This window comes from Nerophis lumbriciformis, linkage group LG19 (assembly GCF_033978685.3).
Source record: "Nerophis lumbriciformis linkage group LG19, RoL_Nlum_v2.1, whole genome shotgun sequence".
Classification (NCBI taxonomy): domain Eukaryota; kingdom Metazoa; phylum Chordata; class Actinopteri; order Syngnathiformes; family Syngnathidae; genus Nerophis; species Nerophis lumbriciformis.
The window spans coordinates 18,470,814-18,498,317 of record NC_084566.2 but is presented as its reverse complement, the minus strand read 5'-3'; the positions used below and the strand labels follow the sequence as shown (position 1 = coordinate 18,498,317).

Here is a 27,504-nt window from a genome sequence, read left to right as displayed (position 1 = left end):
CCGGTTTGGTGGCTGTAGGATTAGGTCTCTGCTTTTTGCAGATGATGTGGTCCTGATGGCTTCATCTGGCCAGGATCTTCAGCTCTCGCTGGATCGGTTCGCAGCCGAGTGTGAAGCGACTGGGATGAGAATCAGCACCTCCAAGTCCGAGTCCATGGTTCTCGCCCGGAAAAGGGTGGAGTGCCATCTCCGGGTTGGGGAGGAGACCCTTCCCCAAGTGGAAGAGTTCAAGTACCTCGGAGTCTTGTTCACGAGTGAGGGAAGAGTGGATCGTGAGATCGACAGGCGGATCAGTGCGGCATCTTCAGTAATGCGGACGCTGTATCGATCCGTTGTGGTGAAGAAGGAGCTGAGCCGGAAGGCAAAGCTCTCAATTTACCGGTCGATCTACGTTCCCATCCTCACCTATGGTCATGAGCTTTGGGTTATGACCGAAAGGACAAGATCACGGGTACAAGCGGCCGAAATGAGTTTCCTCCGCCGGGTGGCGGGGCTCTCCCTTAGAGATAGGGTGAGAAGCTCTGTCATCTGGGGGGAGCTCAAAGTAAAGCCGCTGCTCCTCCACATCGAGAGGAGCCAGATGAGGTGGTTCGGGCATCTGGTCAGGATGCCACCCAATCGCCTCCCTAGGGAGGTGTTTAGGGCACGTCCGACCGGTAGGAGGCCACGGGGAAGACCCAGGACACGTTGGAAAGACTATGTCTCCCGGCTGGCCTGGGAACGCCTCGGGATCCCACGGGAGGAGCTAGACGAAGTGGCTGGGGAGAGGGAAGTCTGGGCTTCCCTGCTTAGGCTGCTGCCCCCGCGACCCGACCTCGGATAAGCGGAAGAAGATGATGGATGGATGGATGGATGTATTCTGTTCTTATTTACCATTTACACAATGTGCCAACTTCACTGGTTTTGGGTTTTGTATAAATATAAATATACACACACACACATATTCATACATATATATATACATACATACATACATACATAAATATACCTATATCTCCAATCGACAATATTTGAAGCGCGACGTGGCGAGGGACGACGGTAAATGCTTTTGGAGGGGGCAGAGGGGAGGGGCCCACAGCGGTGCCCTTTCAAGTCGGAGTCTCCAAAAGGCCTCAATAACACCCAGTCATTAGATTTGTTGCTGGTCACTTAAAAAATGAGTGTCTATAGTACAGTACTAGCTACATTTAGCGGCAGAGGCGTTAAAATGGCAACACTAACCACTCCTGCTTAGTCTTCTTTTTCTCTGGCAGCCCAAGTGCGTATGAGGTGTGTAAAGTTGGTTATGATACATACCGCCCCTATTGTCCAGAGATGTAACAACAAGCTGCATTCACAGACAGTCCCATTATAAAGTGCTTATAAGCTAGGGCAGGGGTCGGCAACCCGCGGCTCCGAAGCCGCATGCGGCTCTTTGATCACTCTGATGCGGCTCAGCTGCATACTTGCTGACCCTCCCAATTTTCCCGGGAGATTTTCGGATTTCGGTGCCTCTCGCAGAAAACTCCCGGGATTAATATTCACAGATTTTCACCCTAAAAATTATAATAAGGGCGTGCTATAATGGTACAGCATTTAGCACCCCCCACAACCTGTACAAACAGCGTGCCAGCCCAGCCTTTTGTTGTTTACATCTTCTGCTTGCACAAGTAGGTGACAGCAAGGTATACTTGGTCAACAGCCACACAGGTTACACTGACGGTGGCCATATAAAACAACTTTAAGACTCTTACTAATAATGCGGCACACTTTGAACCAAAACCAAACAAGAATGACAAACACATTTCGGGATAACATCTGCACCTTAACACAACATAAACACAACAGAACAAATACCCAGAATCCCATGCAGCCCTGACTCTTCCGGGCTACATTATACACCCCTGCTACCACCAAACCCTACCCCCACCCCAACCCTGCTCCCCCACACATCAACCCCCCCCCCCACCCTCCTCCGCCTCCGTGTGTCGGTTGAGGTGGGCGGGGTTTGGTAGCGGGGGTGTATAATGTAGCCCGGAAGAGTTAGGGCTACATGGGATTCTGGGTATTTGTTCTGTTGTGTTTATGTTGTGTTACGGTGCGGATGTTCTCCTGAAATGTGTTTGTTATTCTTGTTTGGTGTGGGTTCACAGTGTGGCGCATTATTAGTAAGAGTGTTAAAGTTTTTTATACCGCCACCGTCAGTGTAACCTGTGTGGTTGTTGACCAACTTTGCCTTGCTGTAACTTACGTGAGCAAGCAGAAGCCTCATACGACGTGTGGCTGGGCCGGCACGCTGGTTGTAGTGGGCGCGAAATGCTGTACCATCACGGCACGTTCGAGAGAATAGTTGCCCTGAAATTCGTAGTCTGCCGGAAAAATCGGGAGGGTTGACAATTATGACGCTGTCAAGCACCATTCATATAAAACTTGCGGGCCGCACTAATATTCAATTTTCATATTAAGGTGTGGGCCGCGTGTCTGAGACCCTCGGTTTATACATAGCACAAAGCAAAAAAAAAAACTTTGTATGCAGTGTTATTTCATTTTAAATTTCAAAAGATTTTTGTGGCTCCCATTGTCTTCTTTAATTTGTGAAACTGGTCAAAATGGCTCTTTGAGTGGTAAAGGTTGCCGACCCCTGAGCTAGGGCAAAGAGGTAGATGGTCCACATTTATTTGTGTCGGGCAGATTTAGGTAAATGTGTAGTTTGACAATGCTTTCACCTGATGTCGTAGTGTCCCTCGACCAGTGAGGGGCAAGTGGAGGACGGAGTGAGCGTGTTCAGCGTGGAGCAGGACTCCCCCCTCATCAATGACGCGGACATCTCAGAGAGCTTAAAAGACACATTGACATGCATGGAGGAGCACAGATGGGACGGGAGGAGACAAACACACAAGCATTCAAGAGGACAGTTTGTGAATGTGTAGCACCATACAGTAACAGTGTCTATAGTCTAAGAGCCCCTTTTGTTGGGTTAGCATGTTACAATGGACGTGCAGGAGTAGCATGTAAGGTTAGTGGACGCTATAAAGTCCCTACACAAACAATATGGTGTTGGTAAACATAAAAAAAAAAAGAGTAATTAAATGACAATACAATGGATGTACAAGTTTTGATCCTGGTGATCAAATACAGGATAGAGCAGAGGTGCCCTAACTTCTCCAAAGTGATAAAGTACCAATGGACACGGCCATTTTTAGTGTGAAACACAAATAGCCTAAATGTAAATAATACCGTTTCCAAAACAACGATAGCTGGCAAGTAGTTAGCCTTGCAGAAATGCAATCAATAATTGTGTGAGCATTATGGGTGTCGCGATACAACTTTTTCACTTCCGGTAAGAAACAGGTATTGGAGCCTTGAGTATTGGCTGATATCAATATTCACTCGACATGATATAAGCAGCAACCATACTTATTAGGCACATATCTAGTTTTGTCCCTGCAGCCATCATACATCGTAAGAGAACGAGGTGATCCCTTGACGGTTGTGGCATTAATGGTGATGCTGATGATGCTAATGTTGCTGAAGATGACGTTGATGATGATGATGATGTTGATCATGATGGGGATGTTGATGGTGCTGATGTTGCTAATAAAGGTGATGTTGATGATGCTAATGTTGTTTATGATGATGGGATGTTGATGTTGATCATGATGGATGTTGATGTTGATGATGATGGCATGTTGATGTCCATCATGATGGTTATGTTGATCATGATGGGGATGTTGATGGTGCTGATGTTGCTAATAAAGGTGATGTTGATGATACTAATGTTGTTTATGATGATGGTTTTGTTGATGATGATGTGGATGTTGATCATGATGTTGATGATGATTATGTTGATGATGATATGATGATGAGTGCCACTTACGCACTTTATGCCATGCACTTTGAGGGTAGCCCCTTTACATACTTGATGCACGTTATGAGGCAGCATAGGATGATGATAGGGATCATGACAAATTGTGTGGCTATTTTACTGTTTTTTACGTATCTATTATATCGACTTGTACTGCGAGCTAAATTTATCTGTGGGTACAAATAAAGAAATCGAATCTAATCATCCATTACTTTGTAGAGTGGAATGTTAGAAATGCTTCATCAAGTAAAGTCAGTTTAAAAGAACAGCGGTAGGAAAAAAAATACTTAGTTGCTATTAACCGTCTGGAGAGGACATCGCGGAGTGGCTCGGTTGGTAGAGCGGCCGTGCCTGCGACTTGAGGGTTCCAGATTCGATCCCCGCTTCCGCCATCCTAGTCACTGTCGTAGTGTCCTTGGGCAAGATGCTTTACCCACCTGCTCCCAGTGCCACCCACCCTGGTTTAAATGTAACTTATACAATGGGTTTTACTATGTGTAAAGCGCTTTGAGTCACTAGAGAAAAATGCTATGTAAATATAACTGACATCGCTGTCTTTAAGTTGAAGTTAAGTGGTAATTGTTTTTTGGAGACAGTTATTATATAATTATTCCCATTAATATTATTGTTCCAATTATAGTGTAAAATTAATATTTGTCCATTCTGTATTATTACTGTTTACTTCACTAATTACCGTATTTTTCGGAGTATAAGTCGCACCGGAGTATAAGTCGCACCTGCCAAAAATGCATAATAAAGAAGGAAAAAAACATATATAAGTCGCACTGGAGCCCGGCCAAATTATGAAAAAAAAACTGCGACTTATAGTCCGAAAAATACGGTAGTTTTATGAGTACTGGTATTATATGTGTGTATACTGTATCTGCTGATGTAATTTTTTTTTTTTTTTGTCTTTTCCCTCTTGTGCCCCCAAAATTCCCTTCACTGTCTTCCTTTTTTCTTTTTTCTAACCCATCCTGCTCCGGTCCGGTTGCGCCATACACTAAATATATCCGAATATTTAATAAAGTTTAACAAAAATAATGCAACAAGAGAAGTATCCCACAATTATTTTCTGTAAAGTAAGTCTGTACAGCATATATAGGCATCTACATCAACAATATTATTTTCCCATGTGGCTGGAATGAACAGAAATTAAAAACAAAAACACACCAATTGTATTATTACATGTCTGGAATTATGCCCTCTTTAATTTGGAGTGGAGTGGTAATTGGCTTTTTTTCAGCGACACCTAGTGACGCAGTAAGCTGAATGATGCGGAAACGTTTCTTACTGAATACTTCCTAATAGACTTGTGCATTGGAGACTCTATATCTGTAAGTGATAATCAACTATAATTACCGTATTTTTCGGACTATAAGTCGCAGTTTTTTTCATAGTTTGGCCGGGCTCCAGTGCGATTTATTTATGTTTTTTTCCTTTTTTATTATGCATTTTCGGCAGGTGCGACTTATACTCTGAAAAATACGGTATGTGATATTTGTTTATATTGACAAATAGTATGTTTTAGAATGCATCATTGTCCAATTAAGGACACTCAGTATGTACAGTATGTCGAGCATGTGTGCTATTATGTGCTTAGCTGTTGGGTAGCTGCTAGTTGTTGCTCGCATATAACCTACTATGTTTACCTTTTGTAAATGACTAAAATACAAGAAAAAATCAGCCTTGTGAGCTTATTGGAGGACATTTAGATGGTAACTGGTAGTACAGTTTTGCTCAAATAAACACATTTTAAGACTTTTTGTGTCAGAGCTTAATTCAGAGATTTTAAATGCATCGCCACAGACTTGGGTTTTTGCTGAGATCGGACCAATATAAATATCGGATCAATTTAAAAGAGGTCAGTCAGAATATATTTATTTTGGGAAGCCATCTTTTGGCGGGCCTAACCAAACCATTCAACGGGCCATATTTGGCCACCGAGTCCCACGTTGGGCACCCCTGGGATAGAATGATACTGTTAAAAGACTGATAAAAAAGTAAAGAAAAAGAAAACAATAAGCGATGAATAAACTGATCTAATGGAGAGCAGGGCTTGGTTACTAAGGGAATTACAAGCCGGATTTAAGGTTTTGGGCTGGGGCTCACCTTGCTCTCACTGGCACTGCTGCTCACCTGGCTGTAGTCCCTGTTGAAGGTGTGCATCAGCAGACGCAGACACTGTAAGGAAAAGAAGAGTTATTTCAAACAATATTGTAGATCATAACTACTATCTACCTGGGATGTTATGGGGGGCCTCACCTTGGCAGCCAGCTCCCTCTGCCTCTGGTTGGGGCTGTCCATCGCCGGACTGCCTATAGGACTCTGGCTAATGACAGGACTCTTTGCAAAGTCGCTGATGTCACCGCTCTTGTAAAGCGCATCCTGTCCAGCCTGCAAGGTCGCTTCTAGTTTCTCTCGAAGTAACAGGTAGTGTCGAGTCTTCTCCACCTGAGGAACATTATTTTATATCAGTTTTCACTATGCTATCAGTGGTTTTGCACAAGACTCACTGCACATGTCTCAATGTTTGTCTTCTAGCTGAAGTGTTTAAAATGCAGGGCACTCTATTCGGTTGTTTAGGTACACAACCACCAGGGGTGGGGCCACATGATCATGGCGACCGGTCACTTCAGTAGCTGACCATCATCCTGGTCGTCGTGCCCTGCAGGTCTTAGTTTTTTCTACTTTGATGGACTTATTACCCTCATGGATTAAATCATTTGTGGTCTGTGCTTAACTTCTATTCAGCAGTGAGTCAGCATGTCCTTTGTAATGGTTTTAGTTTGGTTTAACAGCATCGCGGCAGCGTCCATTCAAAAGCCCATAGCATCCATCCATCCATCCATCTTCTTACGCTTATCCGAGGTCGGGTCGCGGGGGGCAGCAGCCTAAGCAGGGAAGCCCAGACTTCCCTCTCCCCAGCCACTTCGTCCAGCTCTTCCCGGAGGACCCCGAGGCGTTCCCAGGCCAGCCGGGAGACATAGTCTTCCCAACGTGTCCTGGGTCTTCCCCGTGGCCTCCTACCGGTCGGACGTGCCCTAAACACCTCCTGAGGGAGGCGATCGGGTGGCATCCTGACCAGATGCCCGAACCACCTCATCTGGCTCCTCTCGATGTGGAGGAGCAGCGGCTTTACTTTGAGCTCCCCCCAGATGACAGAGCTTCTCACCCTATCTCTAAGGGAGAGCCCCGCCACCCGGCGGAGGAAACTCATTTCGGCCGCTTGTACCCGTGATCTTGTCCTTTCGCTCATAACCAAAAGCTCATGACCATAGGTGAGAATGGGAACGTAGATCGACCGGTAAATTGAGAGCTCTGCCTTCCGGCTCAGCTCCTTCTTCACCACAACGGACCGATACAGCGTCCGCATTACTGAAGACGCTGCACTGATACGCCTGTCGATCTCATGATCCACTCTTCCCTCACTCGTGAACAAGACTCCGAGGGTTCGAAGCCCATAGCAATAATTGGTAATTTAGCATTGTTTTAAATGCTGCCATCATGACAAATTTACAGTCATATTTCAAAAATGACCGTACTATTTGAATTTATATTGTAGCCAAACTTTTCCTGATATGTTCTAGATATAGTATGTTACTTTCATCTTTAAAAAGTCAAAAACCTAATTAGGGTACTTACATGTGTTTTAAAGGCCACATTTTTACTGCACAACAAATCTGAACTTTTTTGCCCTGAAGTGACACAGATCGGATATTTTTTGCGGGTCTCAACGCTCCAAAGTGCTTCCAATCTGATCCGTTCATATCAGATTCAGGCCACATCAGGAGGTAGTCCAAATCCGATTGGAATCTGATCTTTTCAAATGTGACTGCAGTGTAAACATAAATGCGACCCGATTGCGACTTTTACGTCATTCGTGTGCACGGGAAGTGACGCGACAGGCCCGCGGAAGTAGATACGTCACCAGAACATCCGGTTTCGGTGAGCAAAGTATTTTTTCGGCGTCCGAATTTTCGGTGCATCACTAGCGTGCAAATAAAAGGCTATATGTATTATATGAACCCATATATATCGTATACTTTGATTACGAAGACATCGCGATTGTTGAAGGACCGAGAATGACGTGTGGTGTATTTGCTTAGATGCTATGTACATTGCGTAAGTTGTTTACGTAAGTGAAATTAAGCTAACATAGATCCACGGTGATGTCCGTAGTACATCTACTTAACAGCCATAAAAAGTTGAAAACCCTCCAAAATATATTACACTATATATATCCATTCATTCATTTAATTTATATCAGTTTTCACTATGCTATGAATCAATTTTAAACTCCTTTTATTTGTTTTTAAATGTCTAAACAACCTCGCGCCAACCTATCTCTCCGACCTCCTTCAGCCTTACTGCCCCACCCGATCCTTAAGATCAGCCGATCAGCTGCTGTTGACGGTCCCTGACACAAGGCTGAAGCTTAGAGGTGACAGAGCTTTCGCCGCTGCTGCTCCCAAGCTCTGGAACGACCTACCTCTGAGTATTAGACAAGCCCCCTCTCTTCCTGTTTTTAAATCTCTCTTAAAAACATACTTTTATTCCATGGCTTTTAACACTGAGTGATATCCATCCTGCAATGGCGCCCCATAATACACATGCTGTGAACCTGTTTTTATGTTTTTATTTATTCTATTGTATTTATTTATTTTTTATCGTGTTTTGTTTGTGTTGTGTTGTGTTTGCTTGGTACTCGTATTATCTTTTAACCTGCCCATTGTACAGCACTTTGGCTACCCCTGTGGTAAATTTTAAATGTGCTTTATAAATAAAGTTGATTTGATTTGATTTAATTAATTTTCACATAAAAAAATAACTTTTAAGGTGTTTTATTTTGTAGTGGTAGTAATGACTTCCTTGTTCATTTACGAAATCCGGTCAACTTCCTTTGTCTTCACTTCATTGAACTGCGCATGTAAGTGACGCCCACATTGGTTTATACTGCAGTCTGCTAAAGATCACGTTTCATTTGTAATCCAAACAAAAAATCTAATTTTGAATAAATCTGATCTGGGCCACTTTGGTGGCCATAGTCAAAAACCTGGTTTCAACCAAATCAATCCATGCAATAATTTGTTTTTTAGTGTACATACCAAGTCTTTGTGTGTCTGAGGCGGCAATGTCGGGTTAAAGTAGAATGGGTGGCCCTCTAGTAGTCTTGTGTATAGGGGCCTACAATTTGGTGCTCCTCCCCTGATCAAATAGGACACGTTGGACTAAACTATAAAACTAAATGTGTGTATTTGGTGTCAATGGAAAATCCTGCTACACACGCAAAGATTCTGAAAAGAAGGAAGTGGTGTAAATGCTTTTATCTCAAGAACTATTGCAGTGGACTGTCCACAGGTCTGCCTCATAGATAACGAGCCCCCATTGTTAGCTGAGTCTGAAGGTTTATATGGACCCAAGTTCATATGCAAGTCAAAATGCATCCCTTCAGTCTCTTACAAACTCCAATCTACTCACCTCCTGAAGTAAGCTGAGTTTCTCCAGTTCCCATTGATGGTCTAAAATGAGGCTGTCACTGCGCGGTCGCCATCCGGCCAGGTTCTCCTCCCCTCGGACGTACGCCACTGATGTGTCCAGAACACGTCTGCGACGCCGCTGCATGCCTAAACAAGACCATCCATGCTTTGAAAATAAGAACACATGTTTTTCTTTCTACAAGGTCTCACCTGGACTTCCGTTGTCCGCCACGTAGCAGAGAGTCACCTCATAGACCCCGGTGACACGGTTACTGCGAGGGAGTTAGCAACAACTATTGAATACATATTTTATCAGATGGATGTGGTAGTTGTGATTGGGAAAGATGCGTCACCTCTCTGAAGGCTTGAGACAGCCCGTACTGAAGAGGTTCTTGATGGAACGAGAGGCCGGAAGCTTTGTGTCACGGGAGTAAAACACCATACAAAAATCTTTGGTGATGACTGTCGGCTGAGTGCAGTTCTCCATCTAATTAAAATATTAAAAAGGCAATTAAAATCTGTCCCAGTGTGTTGGAGAAATCACCGGCTGTACCTCCAGATAAGCTGAGAGGGTGATGTAGATTTTCTCTCCATAGGGGGTAACTCTGTTCAGGAGAAGTGAGTTGTGCATGGAGCTGTCCCATGCTGCTTCAAAGCGATAGAAAGTTCTGTCATCAGAAAAATAGGATTACTTTTAGTTTTTGGAAAGAAGAAATGCATCAGAAACTGTGGGAAAAAAGACTGTTAACCTAAATAAATCTTAATAAATATATACCTATGATCAACTCCCAAGGACACACTGCCATTAGTGAAGCATAAAGAGAGATGCGTTAGAAAATGTTAAAGGTTGAAAGCTGTTGATTGCGAAAGTAAAAAGGTAGGAAAAAAAGAAAGAATACTACAGTATATAATCCCAATAAAAATGTGTTAAAGTGGTTTGTAATTGGAAAACTTCATACTTGTCATCAGGTTTTGGCCAGAAATATCCAGAAGACAGGATGTTGAGGGAGAGGATGTTGGGGTCTATGATGGTCTCATCAGCCTCAGGGGTGTTGCGGATACGACCTGGTTTTGAAATTGATAGGATTATTATAATGCAAAATATGTATACAAAAATAAAATAAAATTTAAAAAGTGGAATTTCTTTGTACATTTACCAATAACCAGCTCCTTCACTTCCTTCCATTCGATGTCATTTCCATTTTCATGAGCAATGGTGACAGTGATCCTCCTTTGAATACCCTGCGGTAAATAATAATCAATATGTAAGTCGTGACAGCAGAATAATGTCAAGTACCAGTATACTGTCAGTAATTTATTGATTATAATGGAGCATAAATGTCTGATAATATTAGTAGTAGCTTTTCTTGATTCATCCATGCCATCCATTCCTCTTCTACCGCTTGTCCCGTTCAGGGTCGCGGGGGTGCTGGAGCCTATCTCAGCTGCATTCGGGCGGAAGGCGGGGTATACCCTGGACAAGTATTCAAACTATGACGACTAATCATTTGGTATTAGTAAAGATTATACATAAAACATAAATAAAGTCCTTGTTAGAAATTTCTGAGGTATACAAAAGGCATTTGATGCGATAACTGTATTGTACTATTACACAAACACAGTACTTTGGGTTAACAGTAACTGAATAGGTCATCAAGTACAAAAGTAGCAGTACCAGCCATTAACTGGTACTGCTAATTACTGCTCAATTTTATTTACCATGAAATTATTTGAAATTGTTGCAATATGGGAATGCATAGACACTAATACATACATACATATACATACATTTCTTTATTTAGCTTGATTTTTTGTGAAGTGTACACCTTTCAACTTGCACGAAACCACTGATTTTTGTGTGTGTGAAGGCACCACAGAAAGGTACCAACAAGGCCAAAGAGGAGAAATGTGATGATAACCATAGAACAAGAAATGACACCAGGAGGGCAGTGCACCTGTCTTTGTACTGGCTGCCAAGTACGATATGGCCAAAGTAAAAATGGGAATAAGAAATATGCATGTATTTAATATGCTGTGAATATTGATTTAAATTGTTGTTTTACATAGTATGGGTTTGCAAATTTTCCTTATAAAACAAGGTCATGACATTCTGTAACTTTGTAATTAAATTGGTCATTTGACACCATTTTAAAATTTGTGGGGTAGCAGAAATAAAAAGGGGAATTTCTACCACACTGTCAATAATACTTTTCAGGTTATGATGGAGCATTAAATGGGACCTATTATGCAAAACCAACTTTTCTTACCTATTGGTACCAGCTGTTGTGTAGTAATGTTGTGTAATTTGAAATCAAACAGTGGAGGCAAGGCGGAGATATTTATAAAGCAATCTTGCCTTCCTTTATACTTTAGTCAAACGAGCCGTTTGGAATTTGCCCAATTTGTGACGTTTTTCCAATAACGGCGTCAGTGGATATCTCCATATATGGTATAAATGTACCCAAACTGCTTTGCGCGGGTCCGCCGCTGTAGATGATAAGCTCCTTCTTTTTCTCTATCCTCTTGTTGTGGGGCAGACTGGCTCGAACATGCACATGCATCCTCCGCGGTTGCCATTTCTAATACAAAGTAGCGTAAAGTTCGAACTTAATCTGTAAATTGAATCGCTATAAAAAAAGCTCTCAAAACTACAACAAAGACGGCGCATCTCGAAGAGACGGTCAGAAAGCAGCTAAAAAACTGTCAAACATAATCTACGCAAAATTTGGACCAAAGAACCACCATTACACAGGGAAGTGTTTTAAATGTAGAAAAAAAAATCAGAATACCCTTTGATGCCCTATAACAATTTGGCAGCTTTTTATTTTTTTTAATAAAATGTATTACTTTCTATAGATTATTTTACATATTACTTTAAAATACATGATATATATATTATATTTATATTCTGTATTAACTACTCATTAGACATGACCTGGACAAATTAAGGCCCGGGGACCACATGCAAATTGAGCTGTTCAATCTGGCCCGCCGGACATTCCCAAACAACTTTTTTAGATCTTTAAGATGGAAACTGTAGCTGCCATTATGATGTGCAGTGATGTTTTCAAATGACCGTAAGTCTTCAACTATACAAAGTATTTCAATGGTTGGAATCTGTGCTTTTGCATGATATACTAGTTACAATGGTAATGTAAGTCACAGCAGCTCAGACGAGGCTCTTTTTTACAACAATGTTGTAAAGCTTAGTGATGTATCAGATATATCAGATTGTAGGTGTTTATTTATATTTTTACCCTTCGCATTCATATTTCTCTGTATTTGTTGCATTTTTGTTGCGTTTTGCTTGATTGTAAAATATGTCGATCGAGAGGGGGTGTGACGTTCATATGTTGTCAATATTCAGTGTTTTATCGGTCATAGTTAATATTGTAAATCAAACATTCTTTATTTTCATGTACAGTCTGGTTGTCTCATTCAGGAAAAAAACGTAGAATTCCATTTCCTTTTTTAAGGCGGTCTGTCATAATGTTTTTTAGCATTCAATCAGACATTATTGTGAGGTTTTGTATTAGTGTTCCTAAAACCAGATATACCAACCCCCAGACACATTTTTTCCTCGAAATTTGGCCCTTCGAGTCAAAATAATTGCCCAGGCCTGCATTAGAGCAACTGCTAATTATTTGGTCTGATAAGGGGGTGAAAAAAGATTTTTTTCAAGCTCTATAACTATAAAATTATGCAAAATGTGTTCAGACCTGATGCAGGAGGTAAGTGCCATGGCAGGGCATCCCGCCTCTGTGGTCAACAACAGCTGGAATGTAACTAAAAACAGGAAGATAATAAAGATGTAACATTGATGTTAAAGATTACTATTGGGCACTTGATTGATCCAAAAGCAGAAACTAGTACTATACATAGCTACAAGGTAGTACTAAAGACCATTGATCGAAAACGTTTCAAAGTATTGTAAAAATAGTTCAATTGCAAAAAGGGCTTGATGCTCAAACTCACTCTCCACTCGCTTCCAGCTCACAGATCTCAAAAAAGACCATCAAGTCATATTTAGAGTGACAAGGGCCAGCGGTGGAGCGGGTCAGCGTGCTGAGCTTAGTGGCCGGCACTGGAAGAGAAAACACTTGTGAGCTCCAACCTCCAAAAGGGGATCTCGAACGCTTAACATGCACTTATTAGTCAACAGATATGATATTGCGAACATATTGAGTAATTTATGAGGTGGAAAAGCAAGTCATTACTGGTTCCAGCTAGCTGGCTATCTTTGCACCTTAAGGATTCCATGCACTGTACGTTGATTATCGTGTCAAAAGCCTCTGCTATCACCACTCACTCACCATATTCATGTGATAAACTATAGCTTTGGTCTACTGATATGATTAATCTTTAATCATTTACTGAGAATACAGTAAAAGTCCTAGAAATGGTCATTTTCAACCCCAGATAAGGTACATTGTTATTTGTAGTAATATTCTGTGCAGCTCACCCGGTTTGGACAAAGGCATCACTCTGGGAAATTGCCGCCTGGAAGGTCTCAGTGGACTGAAAGACAAAGAAATGTTGGAAATTAGGGATGTCCTGATCAACACATTTGGCCTCAGATCCGACCCGATTTCAAGTCCCGATCTGATACTTCAACAATATATGATAAAACTGAAAATGTTTCACAGTGAATAACTAAAGTAAAGACATTTTATATAGCTTATCTTATTACATCTATAATTTGCTAGTATTGTTGTAACTCAGATCATGTATTCAATTTGTGGTGTGAATGCTACATACTATTTTTGAACGAAATAAAGTCTCTAGTGCACAATAACTCATTTAAATCCAAAACTGTGATTGGCTCCCATTTGAATCATTTGGGTTTTGCCCTCAAAGCCTTCCTGTATTCAGAGACTTACTCCCTGAGTTTGTAAACATAACATAAACCACCAAAACTATTATTTTGTAATATTTAAGAACAAGAAAAAGAAAACTATCGATCTAATCACTTTAGTGTTGTTTATATACAGATACCACACTGGTTATCGATAGTATTGGCATCTGGATCGAACACCCCTACTTTACCTTAACGGTTAGCTTCTTGTGTTGTCTTGTTTGGTGTGTGTAGTAGCATGCTGAGTCATTCCTTCTCCTCTAGCCCTCCAGTGATAATGCTACTTGGAAGAAACTTGTACATTGTGTATAGACAACGCTTTCGAATTTGAGCCGGCGTTCTGGCAAGACACACACCCTCCTGGAATTCATGCCACTCTTGCATGTGTGTAACAAGGAATCCAGAAATGTAATTGTGTCTTCTTGAGCGTGCATCCATTTTGAAGGAATCTTTCCCGTTTGTACAATCTTTTGCCATGCAAACACTGGGACACCGCTACGGTAATGATTGGCTGGCCTCGGCAGCCGCTACTTATTTCCTACACTTTGAACCCTGCGGCTTATAAAACAGTGTGGCTGATTTATGAATGTTCTTCACTGACGGCCATGATATAAATATATATATTTTTTTAAAACAAGCAAATACACTGAAAAGGTGTTTTATTGATTGTCCTATGGCGCCATCTTTTGGATGAGTTTGCTCACTGCAGGTGCTGCAGTGTCCTTCTGTTTAGTGCTTTGAACTGGAAGTAGAAGTGCCGTTCAGTCGTCTAGCCGTCCATAGCGTTTCTACGTGTATGGATTCGTTATTCATCACTCCAAGCAACATTTGTAAGTTTTACAAAAAACTTGAAACAGTTTATACTTGCCAAACCGTCCCGTGTGTGATGTGTGTAAAAGTGTTTTCATGCATATTCGTACGCACTATCGTAATGTAATGAAGCTAGCATCATTAACATTAGCTGATATAATAACATGTTTAGGAGTGTCTAAGTTAGTATTAACTTACAATGGCATTCTTTTTGTATTGTTTCAGTTTCACAAATTCCTCGGTAAATTCACAAAGACATCACTGTGTAGTTATTGTCTAGTTTGTTTAGCTGTAGCTTCCACAGCTAGTTGGTCCATGACAATGACTTCTGTTTTGTTTAATTAACTGTTTTACTGCCGTGTTGCAGACACCGTTTGGAAACAATTACGGTACGTAAATAAATATTTACAGAATCTTTCTGCGTAAATAACTCATTTCGCAATGTAAAAATATCTGCAGCTTATAGTCCGGTGCGGCTAATATATGGAAAAAGATGTTGTGCCCTAAAATTATGTGGGTACGGCTATATACTCTATAGTTCAGAAAATATGGTAGGTAAACCCCTCCTGACCTGATTAAGTCTTTGCAGAGTGGTGGGAAAGGTTGCTTTTGATAGTGACCAAACACCTCAAAGACAATAGGCTGTGTCTTGATGTACTCCACAAAGGACTTGGTCACCTCCACTGTGATCTAACAAAGTTAAGAGGAAGGGAAAACAGGACATTATTCTTAAAGAAATAACCTGACCATTATTGTAGTTGTTCATCAATGTTCACTTCTTACATTTTGGACATGGTAGAAGCCAAGCGGTGGTCCCCTGCCGGTGTTCTTCAATGGCTCAGTGGAGAACGCTTCATCATGGCGGTGAATAAAGCTGAAAAAAAGACAATAGGCTGTGACAACAGTGCACATAAGCAGTAAACCTTATTGACAATGGTTGGACTTAAAGGGGAACATTATCACCAGACCTATGTAAGCGTCAATATATACCTTGATGTTGCAGAAAAAAGACCATATATTTTTTTAAGCGATTTCCGAACTCTAAATGGGTGAATTTTGGCGAATGAAACGCCTTTCTATTATTCGCTCTCGGAGCGATGACGTCACGTTGTGACGTCACATCGGGAAGCAATCCGCCATTTTCTCACTTTCGTCGGTGTGTTGTCGGAGGGTGTAACAACACGAACAGGGACGGATTCAAGTTGCACCAGTGGCCCAAAGATGCGAAAGTGGCAAGAAATTGGACGAAATTTGTTCAAAATACGAGGGTGTGGAAAAGCCGACGAAATGGTCAGTCATTTGTTCCGCACACTTTACCGACGAAAGCTATGCTACGACAGAGATGGCAAGAATGTGTGGATATCCTGCGACACTCAAAGCAGATGCATTTCCAACGATAAAGTCAAAGAAATCTGCCGCCAGACCCCCATTGAATCTGCCGGAGTGTGTGAGCTATTCAGGGACAACGGACCTCGGTAGCACGACAAGCAATGGCGGCAGTTTGTTCCCGCAGACGAGCGAGCTAAACCCCCTGGATGTCTTGGCTCACACCGTCCCGTATGCCACCGAAGATGATCAAGAGAAGAATATCGACCCTAGCTTCCCTGGCCTGCTGACATCAACTCCAAAACTGGACAGATCAGCTTTCAGGAAAAGAGAGCGGATGAGGGTATGTCTACAGAATATATTAACTGATGAAAACTTTATTCATTACTCGCGGTTTTACGTAAATTATTATACATAAACTGTGTTTACCAATAATTTAACAAAAAAACATTTATTTTTTTCAATCATTCGAGTACATTCGGGTAGTCTTGTGTAATGCAGTATTTTGTGTCTATTTAGGTATGGTTAACCTGAGTGCTGACATCGTGGTCTTAGCGCGCCTGAAATGGGCTGTCTGCACTCTCAAAGTGCATGTTGTTGCCAAATGTATTTCATATGCTGTAAACCTAGTTCATAGTTGTTAGTAATTATCTTATCAGACAGTGTTAAGCCGCTGAAATCCGAGTCTGAATCCGAGCTAATGTCGCTATACCTTGCTGTTTGTTTGTATTGGCATCACTGTGTGACGTCACAGGAAAATGGACGGGTGTATATAACGATGGTTAAAATCAGGCACTTTGAAGCTTTTTTTAGGGATATTGCGTGATGGGTAAAATTTTGAAAAAAACTTCGAAAAATAAAATAAGCCACTGGGAACTGATTTTAATGGTTTTAACCCTTCTGAAATTGTGATAATGTTCCCCTTTAATACAAGTGTCATTCATTGTTGCAGTCCACTCACTTAAACTGGCAAAAGATGTCGGCGTACTCAGCCGAGATGCTGGAGGCTTGTAAGACGGTGACTCTGAAGGTGAAGGTGCTGCCTATCTGCAGGTGAGACAGAGCCTTCTCTGGTGAGAGTTCCAGAGGGAGATCCAGACCCAGTCCCACTAGACTCTTCACAGGGCTCTCTGGGGGCTCTGGAGTGGCTACATGGACAAAATGAGAAAAACATTCCAAATGTCTTCGCATGCAACAGTGTGTGTTGTCATGCATAGGTTTCCTTCCATCAATGCCTCCTCTCACCTTCACAAGTGTTGTTGTTGACTTCATCTGCAGAGATGCCCATCTCTACATTCTGACCCTCGCCTTCCACAATGCGGAGCTCCTCCTGGGAGGTGTTGGAAGGGGAAAGAAGGCTCGGGCATGACTCTGTCTGGAACTTGATCAACACATGAAACAATCACATATCTAGCCGGTGAGCATGTAAAAGAAAAAAAGCACCATACAAATTCACTGGACAATACACTAGGTACACCTGATCCAATAAAAGAGGTGTCAAAACAATCTTCTGATAATATTTTTTTGAGTAATTTAGTTTGCAGTGGTGTAGAACTCCACTGCATCATTCTAAGAGGTGGTATTTTTAATTATGCATATTTATGAGGGATATGAATCTTACAACAGCTCACAATTGGATTCAGGGGTGGGTTGAGGTTAGGGGATGGATTGTAACCCCCGCGATTATCAAGGGAACAATGTATTTTTGTATTTGTAAGGGTAGAATTTCTTGATCTGCAGTGGTTCACAATCTTTTCTATGCCGCATATGTGGAGAAGATATTAACTCACACTCCCAATTAAAGTCATATTGGATTTTTGTATGTGCATTTTTAGCAAAAAAAAACATTCATATTACATTTTTAAAAGTTCACAGCCCCTGAAATATTATTTTCCATTCCAGGTAGGAAACATTTGACTTGTATGTCATTAGTTTGTGCAGGGTACTTTAAGAGTGAGCGAACCTATCTGCTCAGACAGAAAACGCGAGCTCACCTTCTCAAACTGCTTATCCTCAAAGGAGATCTTAGCGGTGCCTGACTGCCTCACACCAGAACCGTAATCTGGAGCTTCCTCATCCGCTGCAGTGGCAAGAACAGACTCAGACACTTCTTATTTAGAGAACATTTTCTAGCAGCCTAAATGTGTTCCTGACCTGAAATGGCCTGCACAGCCACTCTAAGGAAGCCCTTCACTTCACCCTTCTCGCTCACAATGGCCACGCGGTGCACCAGCGGCACAGGATACAGCAGGTTACTCAAGTACACAAACGCCCTGAGAGAAACAAGGGACGGATGGTTTTAACATTTGGTCTGGAGGTGAGGTAAAAGTGCGGGCCCGGTTGGAGAACCGAACAGCGACTCACCTGCCCACCAGACGGAACCATGGGAAGCGGTCGTAGAAGGGGTCGCCGCCGGAGAGGGCGTGGTCACAGTCCTCTACGGCACTGCTAGGGAGCTCTGCAGCTCGGTCGTACATTTCTCTCATCTGGTCCAGCCTCTGCCTACAGGGGGCAGCATGAAGATTGCAAAAAGTCAGAGTTGGGGGAATAGATTGAATGATCATGGTTCCCAATCAATAAATATGGTGGAAGTACATTGGAACCCATTGAAAATAGTCTTTGTTTGCACTTTTACTCTGGACTTTTGCCAGACCCATCTATAGTCTGCTACTTTTTTTCCACACACTTTCAACCCTGTGCTTTATACAATGCTGTGGTTAATTTGCGGGATTTTTCTGGGTTCACAACATTCACATGCTGCCAAATAAATGTAACCTTGTCATATTAGGCCAACGGGTCACGTTGTTCACATTGAATCAAACACTCACACAATCATTTAAGTCAGTCATTTAACCATGCACAAAACGCAGCCCCAAAGACGAGGACGATCGACCTAGTCATCGAAAAAGGAAACAGCCACCACACGGAACGGAAATCCACCACCAATGGGCCCCGAAAGGCCAGATCCCGCTCAATGACATCTACAGCAGCCGTGTTACAGGAACTGTCTTTTTTGTTCATTTTGTAAATGAACACAGGCACCTTAATAAATATTTGTCGAAAAATATTTGTCCCAAAATTAGCTTGCCGTGGCTAGGGATGAGCAGGGCCACCTTAACCTAAGAGGGGGCCCAGGGGTGATGGGATTTTGGGGCCCCCAACCCAAACCTCAACAACCCTCGCCACCCCTCATTTCGGAGTCTTATTTGCAAATATAACATTAAACGGGTTACATTATGATTTTTTCCGACATTCAAAACATTTCCTTGTGGTCTACATCAGTGGTCCCCGCCCTGTTTTGCACCACAGATCGGTTTAATGTAGGCATTACTTTCAGGGACCGACTTTCCACTTGTGCCAGATAAATACAGCAGAACTAAGTGCATGAAAAATACAACTCACTATAACGCTGAATTAGTGGGAGCCCTGGGCTTGTTTCTTTGCAATGAGATCCCCAGCAGGTTACCATCAACCTACTGGGGACTGCAGATGGTAATCAGACTTTGGCTACAATCTGTCACATTTATGTTTTATATGTTCATTAAAGTGCAATGTATCATGTCACAAAGTTATAACAAATATAACAAATGGCAACTTCCTATGGGCAGCACGGTGGCACAGGGGTTAATGCAGAGGTCGGGAACCTTTTTAGCTGAGAGAGCCATGAAAGCCAAATATTTTAAAATGTATTTCCGTGAGAGCCATATCATATTTTTTAACACTGAATACAACTAAATGTGTGCATTTTTACATAAGACCAACATTTTTAGAGTATAATAAGTCTCTTATTCTTTTTAATAACATTGTTATTCTGAAGCTAACCAATAATAAATAAAATACTTCTTACCATTAATGCGACTTCTTGAACAGGTGCGGTAGAAAAACGGATGGATGGATTAAAATGCATGAGAATGTTTTATATTTTGAACGTTATTTTTAACACTGTGATTACCAGCGGAATTATTCATTACTTATCGGGTTAAGCAATGTCAGCTAAGATTTATCTGAGAGCCAGATGTAGTCATCAAAAGAGCCACATCTGGCTCGAGAGCCATAGGTTCCCTACCCCTGGCGTTAGTGCATGTGCCTCACAATACGAAGGTCCTGAGTAGTCCTGAGTTCAATCCCGGGCTCGGGATCTTTCTGTGTGGAGTTTTCATGTTCTCCCCGTGACTGTGGGTTCTCTCCGAGTACTCCGGCTTCCTCCCACCTCCAAAGACATGCACCTGGGGATAGGTTGATTGGCAACACTAAAAATTGGCCCTAGTGTGTGAATGTGAGTGTGAATGTTGTCTGTCTATCTGTGTTGGCCCTGCAAGGAGGTGGCGACTTGTCCAGGGTGTACCCCGCCTTCCGCCCGAATGCAGCTGAGATAGGCTCCAGCACCCCCTGCCACCCCAAAAGGGACAAGCGGTAGAAAATGGATGGATGGATGGCAACTTCCTAAGAGGAGTTTTACTGTACATCTAGTTAAAGTTAAGTTAAAGTGCCAATGATTGTCACACACACACTAGGTGTGGGGAAATTTGTCCTCTGCATTTGACCCATCCCCTTTGATCACCCCCTGGGAGGTGAGGGGAGCAGTGGGCAGCAGCGGTGCCGCGCCCGGGAATCATTTTTGGTGATTTAACCCCCAATTCCAACCCTTGATGCTGAGTGCCAAGCAGGGAGGTAATGGGTCCCATTTTTATAGTCTTTGGTATGACTCGGCCAGGGTTTGAACTCACAACCTACCGATCTCAGGGCGGACACTCTAACCACTAGGCCACTATAAACAAGCTTATTGGGGTGTCTCGTGGGACAGGCGAAAGTTAAGTTGGAGAAAATGCAGTCGTTTACAAATTATTTAATGTTTTTGTGCGGCCCGGTAGAAAATGCGTCACGGACCGGTACCGGACCCCGGAAGTATGAAGGAAGGCAAGATTATTTTACAAATATCACCGCTATGCCTCCTTGGCTTGATTTCAAATTTTCAGGACGTATACAGATCCCAAATACACAAAAACAGGTACCAATAGGCAGGCCCGGCCCTAACCAATCTGGCGCCCTAGGCAAGATTTTAGGTGGCGTTACCTACCTGCTACCTCTGTCTTTTCTCGTTTCTACTCCTCTTCTTTTCTCTTTTTTCTTCCTTGGGCACCTGACAGTTTTGGCCGTTTTGACATCTTGTGTTGATTTTTTGATGTGGATGCATATGACGTCCAAAAAGAGTCATGATACGGGAAGGGGGGGGGGGGGGGGGGGGGCGTAATGTTGTAACAAATAATATTTCTATTAAATAGGCTTTACTTTGCATTTTAATTAACGTGGGATTATTTTTTTGTATTTAGAAATAATAGTACCAACTTTCTTTCTTTTTTTTTTTTTCTCCAACATTTGTGGCACTGGCGTGGCGCCCCCTGATGGACGGCGCCCTTAGCATTTGCCTATACGGCCTATGCCACGGGCCGGCCCTGCCAATAAGTAAGAAAAGATTGGTTTACATAATAGGTCTCCTTTAAAGGCACCTGAGCTTCTCCAGAGTCCAGTAATGCGTAGCGCCGTTCTTTTGATCCTGCACTTCCACGGCCACGATGGTCCGAGGGAAAAGCCGTCTCTCCCTATCCTTAGTATCGCTAGGAGGCAGCAGATCGGGAGGCAAGGGGGAGTAAAGTGTGTCCGTCAACAGGACAAACTGGAACTGGACCTACGAATGATGTCATATTGAATTAGGTCCTTCTTGTTGTTTTTACACTAGAGTGAAACAAAGCAGACAATCCTAGTTAGGATTACCTTCTTCTTCAGCTCCACACTTATAGCGTTGGCCTCCTTGAGGAAGATGGCATTGCCCCAAAGTAAATCCCGGAGCGAAGTGAACTGGTAAAATCGCCATTTCCTGAAAGCCCATAGAGCGAGCTCGGTCTCCTGCTTGGTCCACGGCACTGGACAGATTGGACATTAGATGTCAAAGAGCTTCGTTTTAAGGTTGAATATCAGTTAAAGTGGATATATTTATCACCTTCTTCCTCCGGCTCCTCTTCTTCTTCTGGTGACTCCAGGTAGCGAGAATTCACCTGCTTCTGAAGAGCCTCCAGCTTACTCTCATAATCCTGAAAAGAAATATAAGGAATTATGTTTTCTAATAAAAATAATTATTACGGCATGTTTATGAAATCACATACTTACCAGCCTCTGTTGCTCCAGCAAAATACTCGCTTCTTCTCTTTCTTTGCGATACTGATCCTCAAGTTCCTGAAGCCTAGAAGCGATTTTGACAAAACTTATTTTTTTGACTGACACTGCTCTTGTGCCAGATGTTGCGTGGGCTCTTCGTACCTCTGCTCCATTTCCTGCTTCATGTCGATGCCTTGTTTATCCAGCAGCTCTCGCTGAGCGAAGGCCCAGTCAACAGGCTCCACTGGCGTCTCGGCGCACGGCGTCCTCTCGCGCTCCAACCGGGCCTGCTCGGGGTCGTTGAAGCGAAAGACGTGGCTCTTACCCATGATAATGCGGTTGCCTGAAAATAACAAAACTCAAAATGTAATAGGCGTTTACGCCACCTTGATGCCACTGTGAGACGTACCCGAGCGCAGCACAGTGGGCGAGGTCACCCTTTTGCCATTGACGTAGGTCTCTGAGTCCTCGCATGGCTCCAGGACGACGCAACCTGTTTTATAAAAAACGTTAAGTCATGATAAGTCAAATGAATAAATGCTTGGCACTCTTTAACACTTTGAATATTGAGAAAAACATGCAAAAGAACAAAAGCGTCCAATCAGATAGCCACAACTCATAGGGGGCATATTTGCATGTTATGCTGTGATTTATTGACCAGCTATACATCTAATTTATTTCTCTCTCGTAGTATTTAAACATAGTTTTTTGAAGTATTTTTTATATTGCAACTTTAGTATCTTACACCTACCTTCTCCCTGAGGGCCTGTGGTGCTGCTGAAGGTGCAGTGTTCATCTCGGATAAAATGTCCGCTCAGGACAATGTCTTGGCGAGTCTTGGCGTTCTCACGGCCGACCCTGATGATGGGGGAACAAGTCAATCCAGGTAAGCCATGAACAGCACGGGATGTGTACTTCTCATATTTGAACCGATGCAATATTAATTCCCGGTATTGGGAATCCTTACCGATACTCACTGATACCAATTTTCTATACGTTAGTATGTGATCATGTGGTAATAAAAGTTCATTTGTCTAATGATAAAATATCATTTTTGTACGACGCATTAAACATTGAGCTGATAACAACTGTGCTGTTCAGTTGTTACATTGTTATTGTTTTCTTACATTTCTCAGTCTCATTTGCAAGTATGCATTCATGTCAGTTTGTCCATGTTGTTGTAGATTTCTTATGCTAATCAGTAACGTGTATATGACATATCCAATGTAGGTTGGCTAGCACATTTTGAACAGCTTTACTTTTTAGTGCTTTTTATCAGGCACACTTGCTTTGTTGGTATGGGGTATTCCAACATTAACCATAAAGGCAGTCCAGCTGAGTACGTTACGAACATGTTGCCTGCTTAGTCCTTGAATTGGTGCAACCAGGCATGACATCACGTACAACTATGGTATTAAAATATGGCTTGATTTTTGAGTTAATAGTTTGATTTTATGTTAATAAGCACTGATTCAGTATCCCTCCCTATGAACAAAAGTGAGAGTTTTATACATCACACTTCAGACTAGATCTGACCGGTCTAAGTCTATGAGCATTAACTAATGAAGCCTGACAGTCCAGTTGCGATTGATTGAATGCCCTGAGAACACAATGACCTGGATAATGAGAACATCCATAGACAAGGGACACAATATAATTAAACTTTAATACACTTTAGAGTAGTCAGTGTCCAGCTTGGGAAGCACTATGTAATAATTATATTTACATCTCACACAATTTCCCAACTCATATGGAAACGGGGTTTGTATAAGGACGTGCAAACTAACAGCTCTGGAGAAATAACTGTGAGAAAGGAGGTGGTCGGTCTGCAGGTCCGTCCTACTGTACGTATACAGGTCAACATATACTGTTTGGACTGACAAAAATGAAAATATCAAACATATCGTCTATTGAGCAAAAAAAAAAATGTTTGCATCTGTAACATTCCAGTGCACACTCGCAGTTATTACCAGCATCTTACATGAGGTGCACCTTCAGCATGCTAAAAAAGTGGGATATGTTGAAAAACCCGCCACATAACACGAATGTGCAGTAAATGAGTGTTTCTCCTAGTAGATCAGGACCATACTAATTATTAATTCGTACTTCATGGAAATGAATTTACCACGGTGAGACACAGAACCAATTAACAGCTATAAACGAGGGATTACAGTACTCACTCAAAATCAAAACTTACTTGGTGATGCCGTCTTTGATGTAATACAGCAGACACTCCGACATCAGTGGATCCTCGTTCAGGTTGACCAAATGCGGCGTCTGATGGAAGAACCGTCGAAGAATATGTTGACATTTTGCAATACAAGTATCCGTAAGGCATGACAAACATCCCACGGTATTAGGGGCCTCACCTTTTTCGGGGAGAAAACACCAACAGTGCCTCCATCTTCTCTCATGGCGACACCCATCTCAGCCAATAGAGCCTCTCTGCAGTAAATAATCGCAGTGTTAGCATCAACACATATGCAAACACTTTGAAATAAGTTTTAGCTGTTAAACACGCTGCATGCTAAAATTGGGTACTGCACTTCATATGATACGGGCATCTACCATCTCTCTCTGTATTTCAAGTACTACAATCAAGAAGCTGAGTACCGTATTTTCTGGACCATATGGCACACCGGATTATAAGGTGCACTGCCGATGAGCGGGTCTAGTCAGGTCTATTTTCAGACAAAAGGCGCACCGGATTATAGGGTGCATTAAAGGGGTCATCCATCCATCCATCCATTTTCTACCGCTTATTCCCTTCGGGGTCGCGGGGTCTACATAACATGTAATGGTGGTTCTTTGGTCAAAATGTTGCATAGATTATGTTTTACAGATCATCTTCAAGTCGCTTTCTGACAGTCGCTTCAGGATGCGCCGTTTTGTGGGCGCTCTTATTTACGTGGATCACCTTCGACAGCGTCTTCTCCCCGTCATCTTTGTTGTAGCGGTGTAGCGTGCAAGGACGGGAGTGGAAGAAGTATCAAAAATGGGGCTAACTGTTTTAATGACATTCTGACTTTACTTAAATTAATAACGGAGCAGCATCTCCTGATCCATAGCTCACTAGTGCAATAACAAGGCCGTAAATGTGTCCCGTGAAAAACCGTCCGACCGGAACCCTCCAATAACTAAAGTTCCTTGGGTGAATAATGTAAATTCACTACACCGGTATGTTTTAGCGCTTTCATGGCGAGTTTACTGACAGATATAAGTAAGAACTTTACACTACTTTATATTAGAAATGGCAACAGCGGAGGATGAATGTCCCATAACAAGAAGATAGAGAAACAGAAGAAGCTTATCGACTACGGAATCGCCACGGACTACAAAGGCGGACGCGCGTAAATTTTGCAAATATTGCGAAACAAAAGGCCAGATAATATGTCTTACCTTATACACACACCATAATATTACTCGTATGTTGAAGCACATTACAATCCATCAAGCGGTGCGGCTTCATAGCTTACCAAAGTCATACTAAAACATTTTGATGGATTTTTGAGCGCCGTGTGTAATGTTCTATATTTTCAATGGAACATATAACATTTTGGTGTTGTTTACTTGAGTCATATTGCAGTCTACACGTATCTCTTTTGTGTGACTGCCATCTACTGGTCACACTAATAATTTCTCCATGTACCAAATAAAATAGCTTCGAGGTCGGTAAGCACAACCAAAAGTATTCCGTACATTAAGCGCAACGGGTTATAAGGCGCCCTGTCGATTTTTGAGAAAATGAAAAGATTTTAAGTGCGGCTTATAGCCCGAAAAATACGGTAAGTGTAATTCAAATGGAAGAGAATATAATAAAGCAGAAGAAGAAACCCACCTCTCCATGCGAATGGCCTCAGTACGTCTTAGTTTCTCCTCCCACGTCTCATTGAGTTCTGCGATGATTTTCTCAGTTTCCTGTTAGGGAAAGCAAGGGGTGATGACCTGTATTATAGTATATGTTGTATAGCGAACTCATGTTTGGACTTCTTCATATCCCACCTTGAGCCTCTCTATGGCCTCTTCACTCGCCGGGCTAAAAATACGATCGTGGAGGTTGCTGATGGAGCCGGCGCGACTGGACAGGGCAGACAGCGATGGGGACGGGCTCATTCCCGTCATGGCGTTGGTCACTGCGAAAAGAGCACCCCTTTGATTGACAGCCTGGCGATCGTTCGCAAAGTTCTTGTAATCGCACAGGTCTGTCAGAAAAGAGAGATGCCGGAACGAGGGAGACGGAAAGGCAGGGATCGGACACGCAGCGCAATGGATAAGAGGAAGCAAACAAGAGGGCAAGAGGGAGGAATACAAAAGAAAAAGAGAAAACTGAAATAAATTGAATAATGGATCAGAGAAGCAGAAGTAATTTGCATACACACGCTGTTACTGAAAGATGCATACAGACAAACGAATGACAGGTTAAAGGAAAACAACTTTCAAGCACCTTATTATGTAAAAAATATTTTTAATGATGTTCTAACAGTAAAGTGTAATCACTTGTTTGCTCCACTTTTGAGAGAGTCACTTGAAGGTTTTGTGGACAGCTTTGTAAAAAAAAAAAAAAAAAGGCTTTACTACACATCTTAAAGTAAAGCCTGGAGTACTGACTATCCGTCAGGAGCTGTAAGTTTGATCATTTTGTTTTGTTTTTCAGCAAATAGAATAACATAGCATGATGTTGCTGTTAAAATGTAATACAAAGCTCGCATTGTAGCACACATAGTTATGCTAGTGTTTCTAGCATTTGTGTAATCCTGTCCCACTCCTTAGTATTATATTGTTGTATGTGATGTATGGCATTTATAATGTTGGAGAAGCGCATTTATAAAAGGTGGATAAAGCACACAAAGTGCTTCTTGGAGCAACACAAACAGCTCATTAGCATTAAAGCTATACAAACACAAAAAAGGCTTATTCCAAATAGGACTTACAAAAAGCGCGTTTACTGTCATAAATCCAACATTAAGGGGGAACTGCACTTTTTTAGGGAATTTTGCCTTTTGTTCACAATCATTATAAAAGACATGACGACGGAT

At 42.2% G+C, this 27,504-nt stretch overlaps 1 protein-coding gene across 13 annotated transcripts in view; it reads right to left on the bottom strand.

The window, feature by feature from the left end:
• Positions 1-27,504, bottom strand: part of kif1ab (kinesin family member 1Ab) — a 60,765-nt gene that overhangs the window by 8,904 nt on the left and 24,357 nt on the right. For 2 of the 13 annotated variants that reach the window (XM_061979413.2, XM_061979416.2), the window contains 31 exons: positions 26,471-26,670; positions 26,307-26,386; positions 24,838-24,913; positions 24,666-24,745; positions 23,220-23,326; positions 22,878-22,961; positions 22,631-22,811; positions 22,481-22,553; positions 22,314-22,404; positions 22,088-22,236; positions 21,823-22,001; positions 18,680-18,817; positions 18,470-18,588; positions 18,310-18,395; positions 17,561-17,696; positions 17,277-17,463; positions 15,773-15,863; positions 15,561-15,679; positions 13,787-13,842; positions 13,300-13,408; positions 13,044-13,110; positions 10,476-10,566; positions 10,284-10,389; positions 10,100-10,123; positions 9,878-9,992; positions 9,678-9,811; positions 9,535-9,596; positions 9,326-9,471; positions 6,110-6,298; positions 5,957-6,028; positions 2,706-2,815 (listed from right to left, as the gene is read on the bottom strand). In XM_061979413.2, coding sequence (XP_061835397.1) covers positions 2,706-2,815; positions 5,957-6,028; positions 6,110-6,298; positions 9,326-9,471; positions 9,535-9,596; positions 9,678-9,811; positions 9,878-9,992; positions 10,100-10,123; positions 10,284-10,389; positions 10,476-10,566; positions 13,044-13,110; positions 13,300-13,408; positions 13,787-13,842; positions 15,561-15,679; positions 15,773-15,863; positions 17,277-17,463; positions 17,561-17,696; positions 18,310-18,395; positions 18,470-18,588; positions 18,680-18,817; positions 21,823-22,001; positions 22,088-22,236; positions 22,314-22,404; positions 22,481-22,553; positions 22,631-22,811; positions 22,878-22,961; positions 23,220-23,326; positions 24,666-24,745; positions 24,838-24,913; positions 26,307-26,386; positions 26,471-26,670 — 3,457 coding nt within the window. The remainder of the gene's footprint in view (positions 1-2,705; positions 2,816-5,956; positions 6,029-6,109; positions 6,299-9,325; positions 9,472-9,534; positions 9,597-9,677; positions 9,812-9,877; positions 9,993-10,099; positions 10,124-10,283; positions 10,390-10,475; positions 10,567-13,043; positions 13,111-13,299; positions 13,409-13,786; positions 13,843-15,560; positions 15,680-15,772; positions 15,864-17,276; positions 17,464-17,560; positions 17,697-18,309; positions 18,396-18,469; positions 18,589-18,679; positions 18,818-21,822; positions 22,002-22,087; positions 22,237-22,313; positions 22,405-22,480; positions 22,554-22,630; positions 22,812-22,877; positions 22,962-23,219; positions 23,327-24,665; positions 24,746-24,837; positions 24,914-26,306; positions 26,387-26,470; positions 26,671-27,504) is intronic. The other 11 variants (XM_061979414.2, XM_061979417.2, XM_061979426.2 and 8 more) reach the window with 8 other exon arrangements.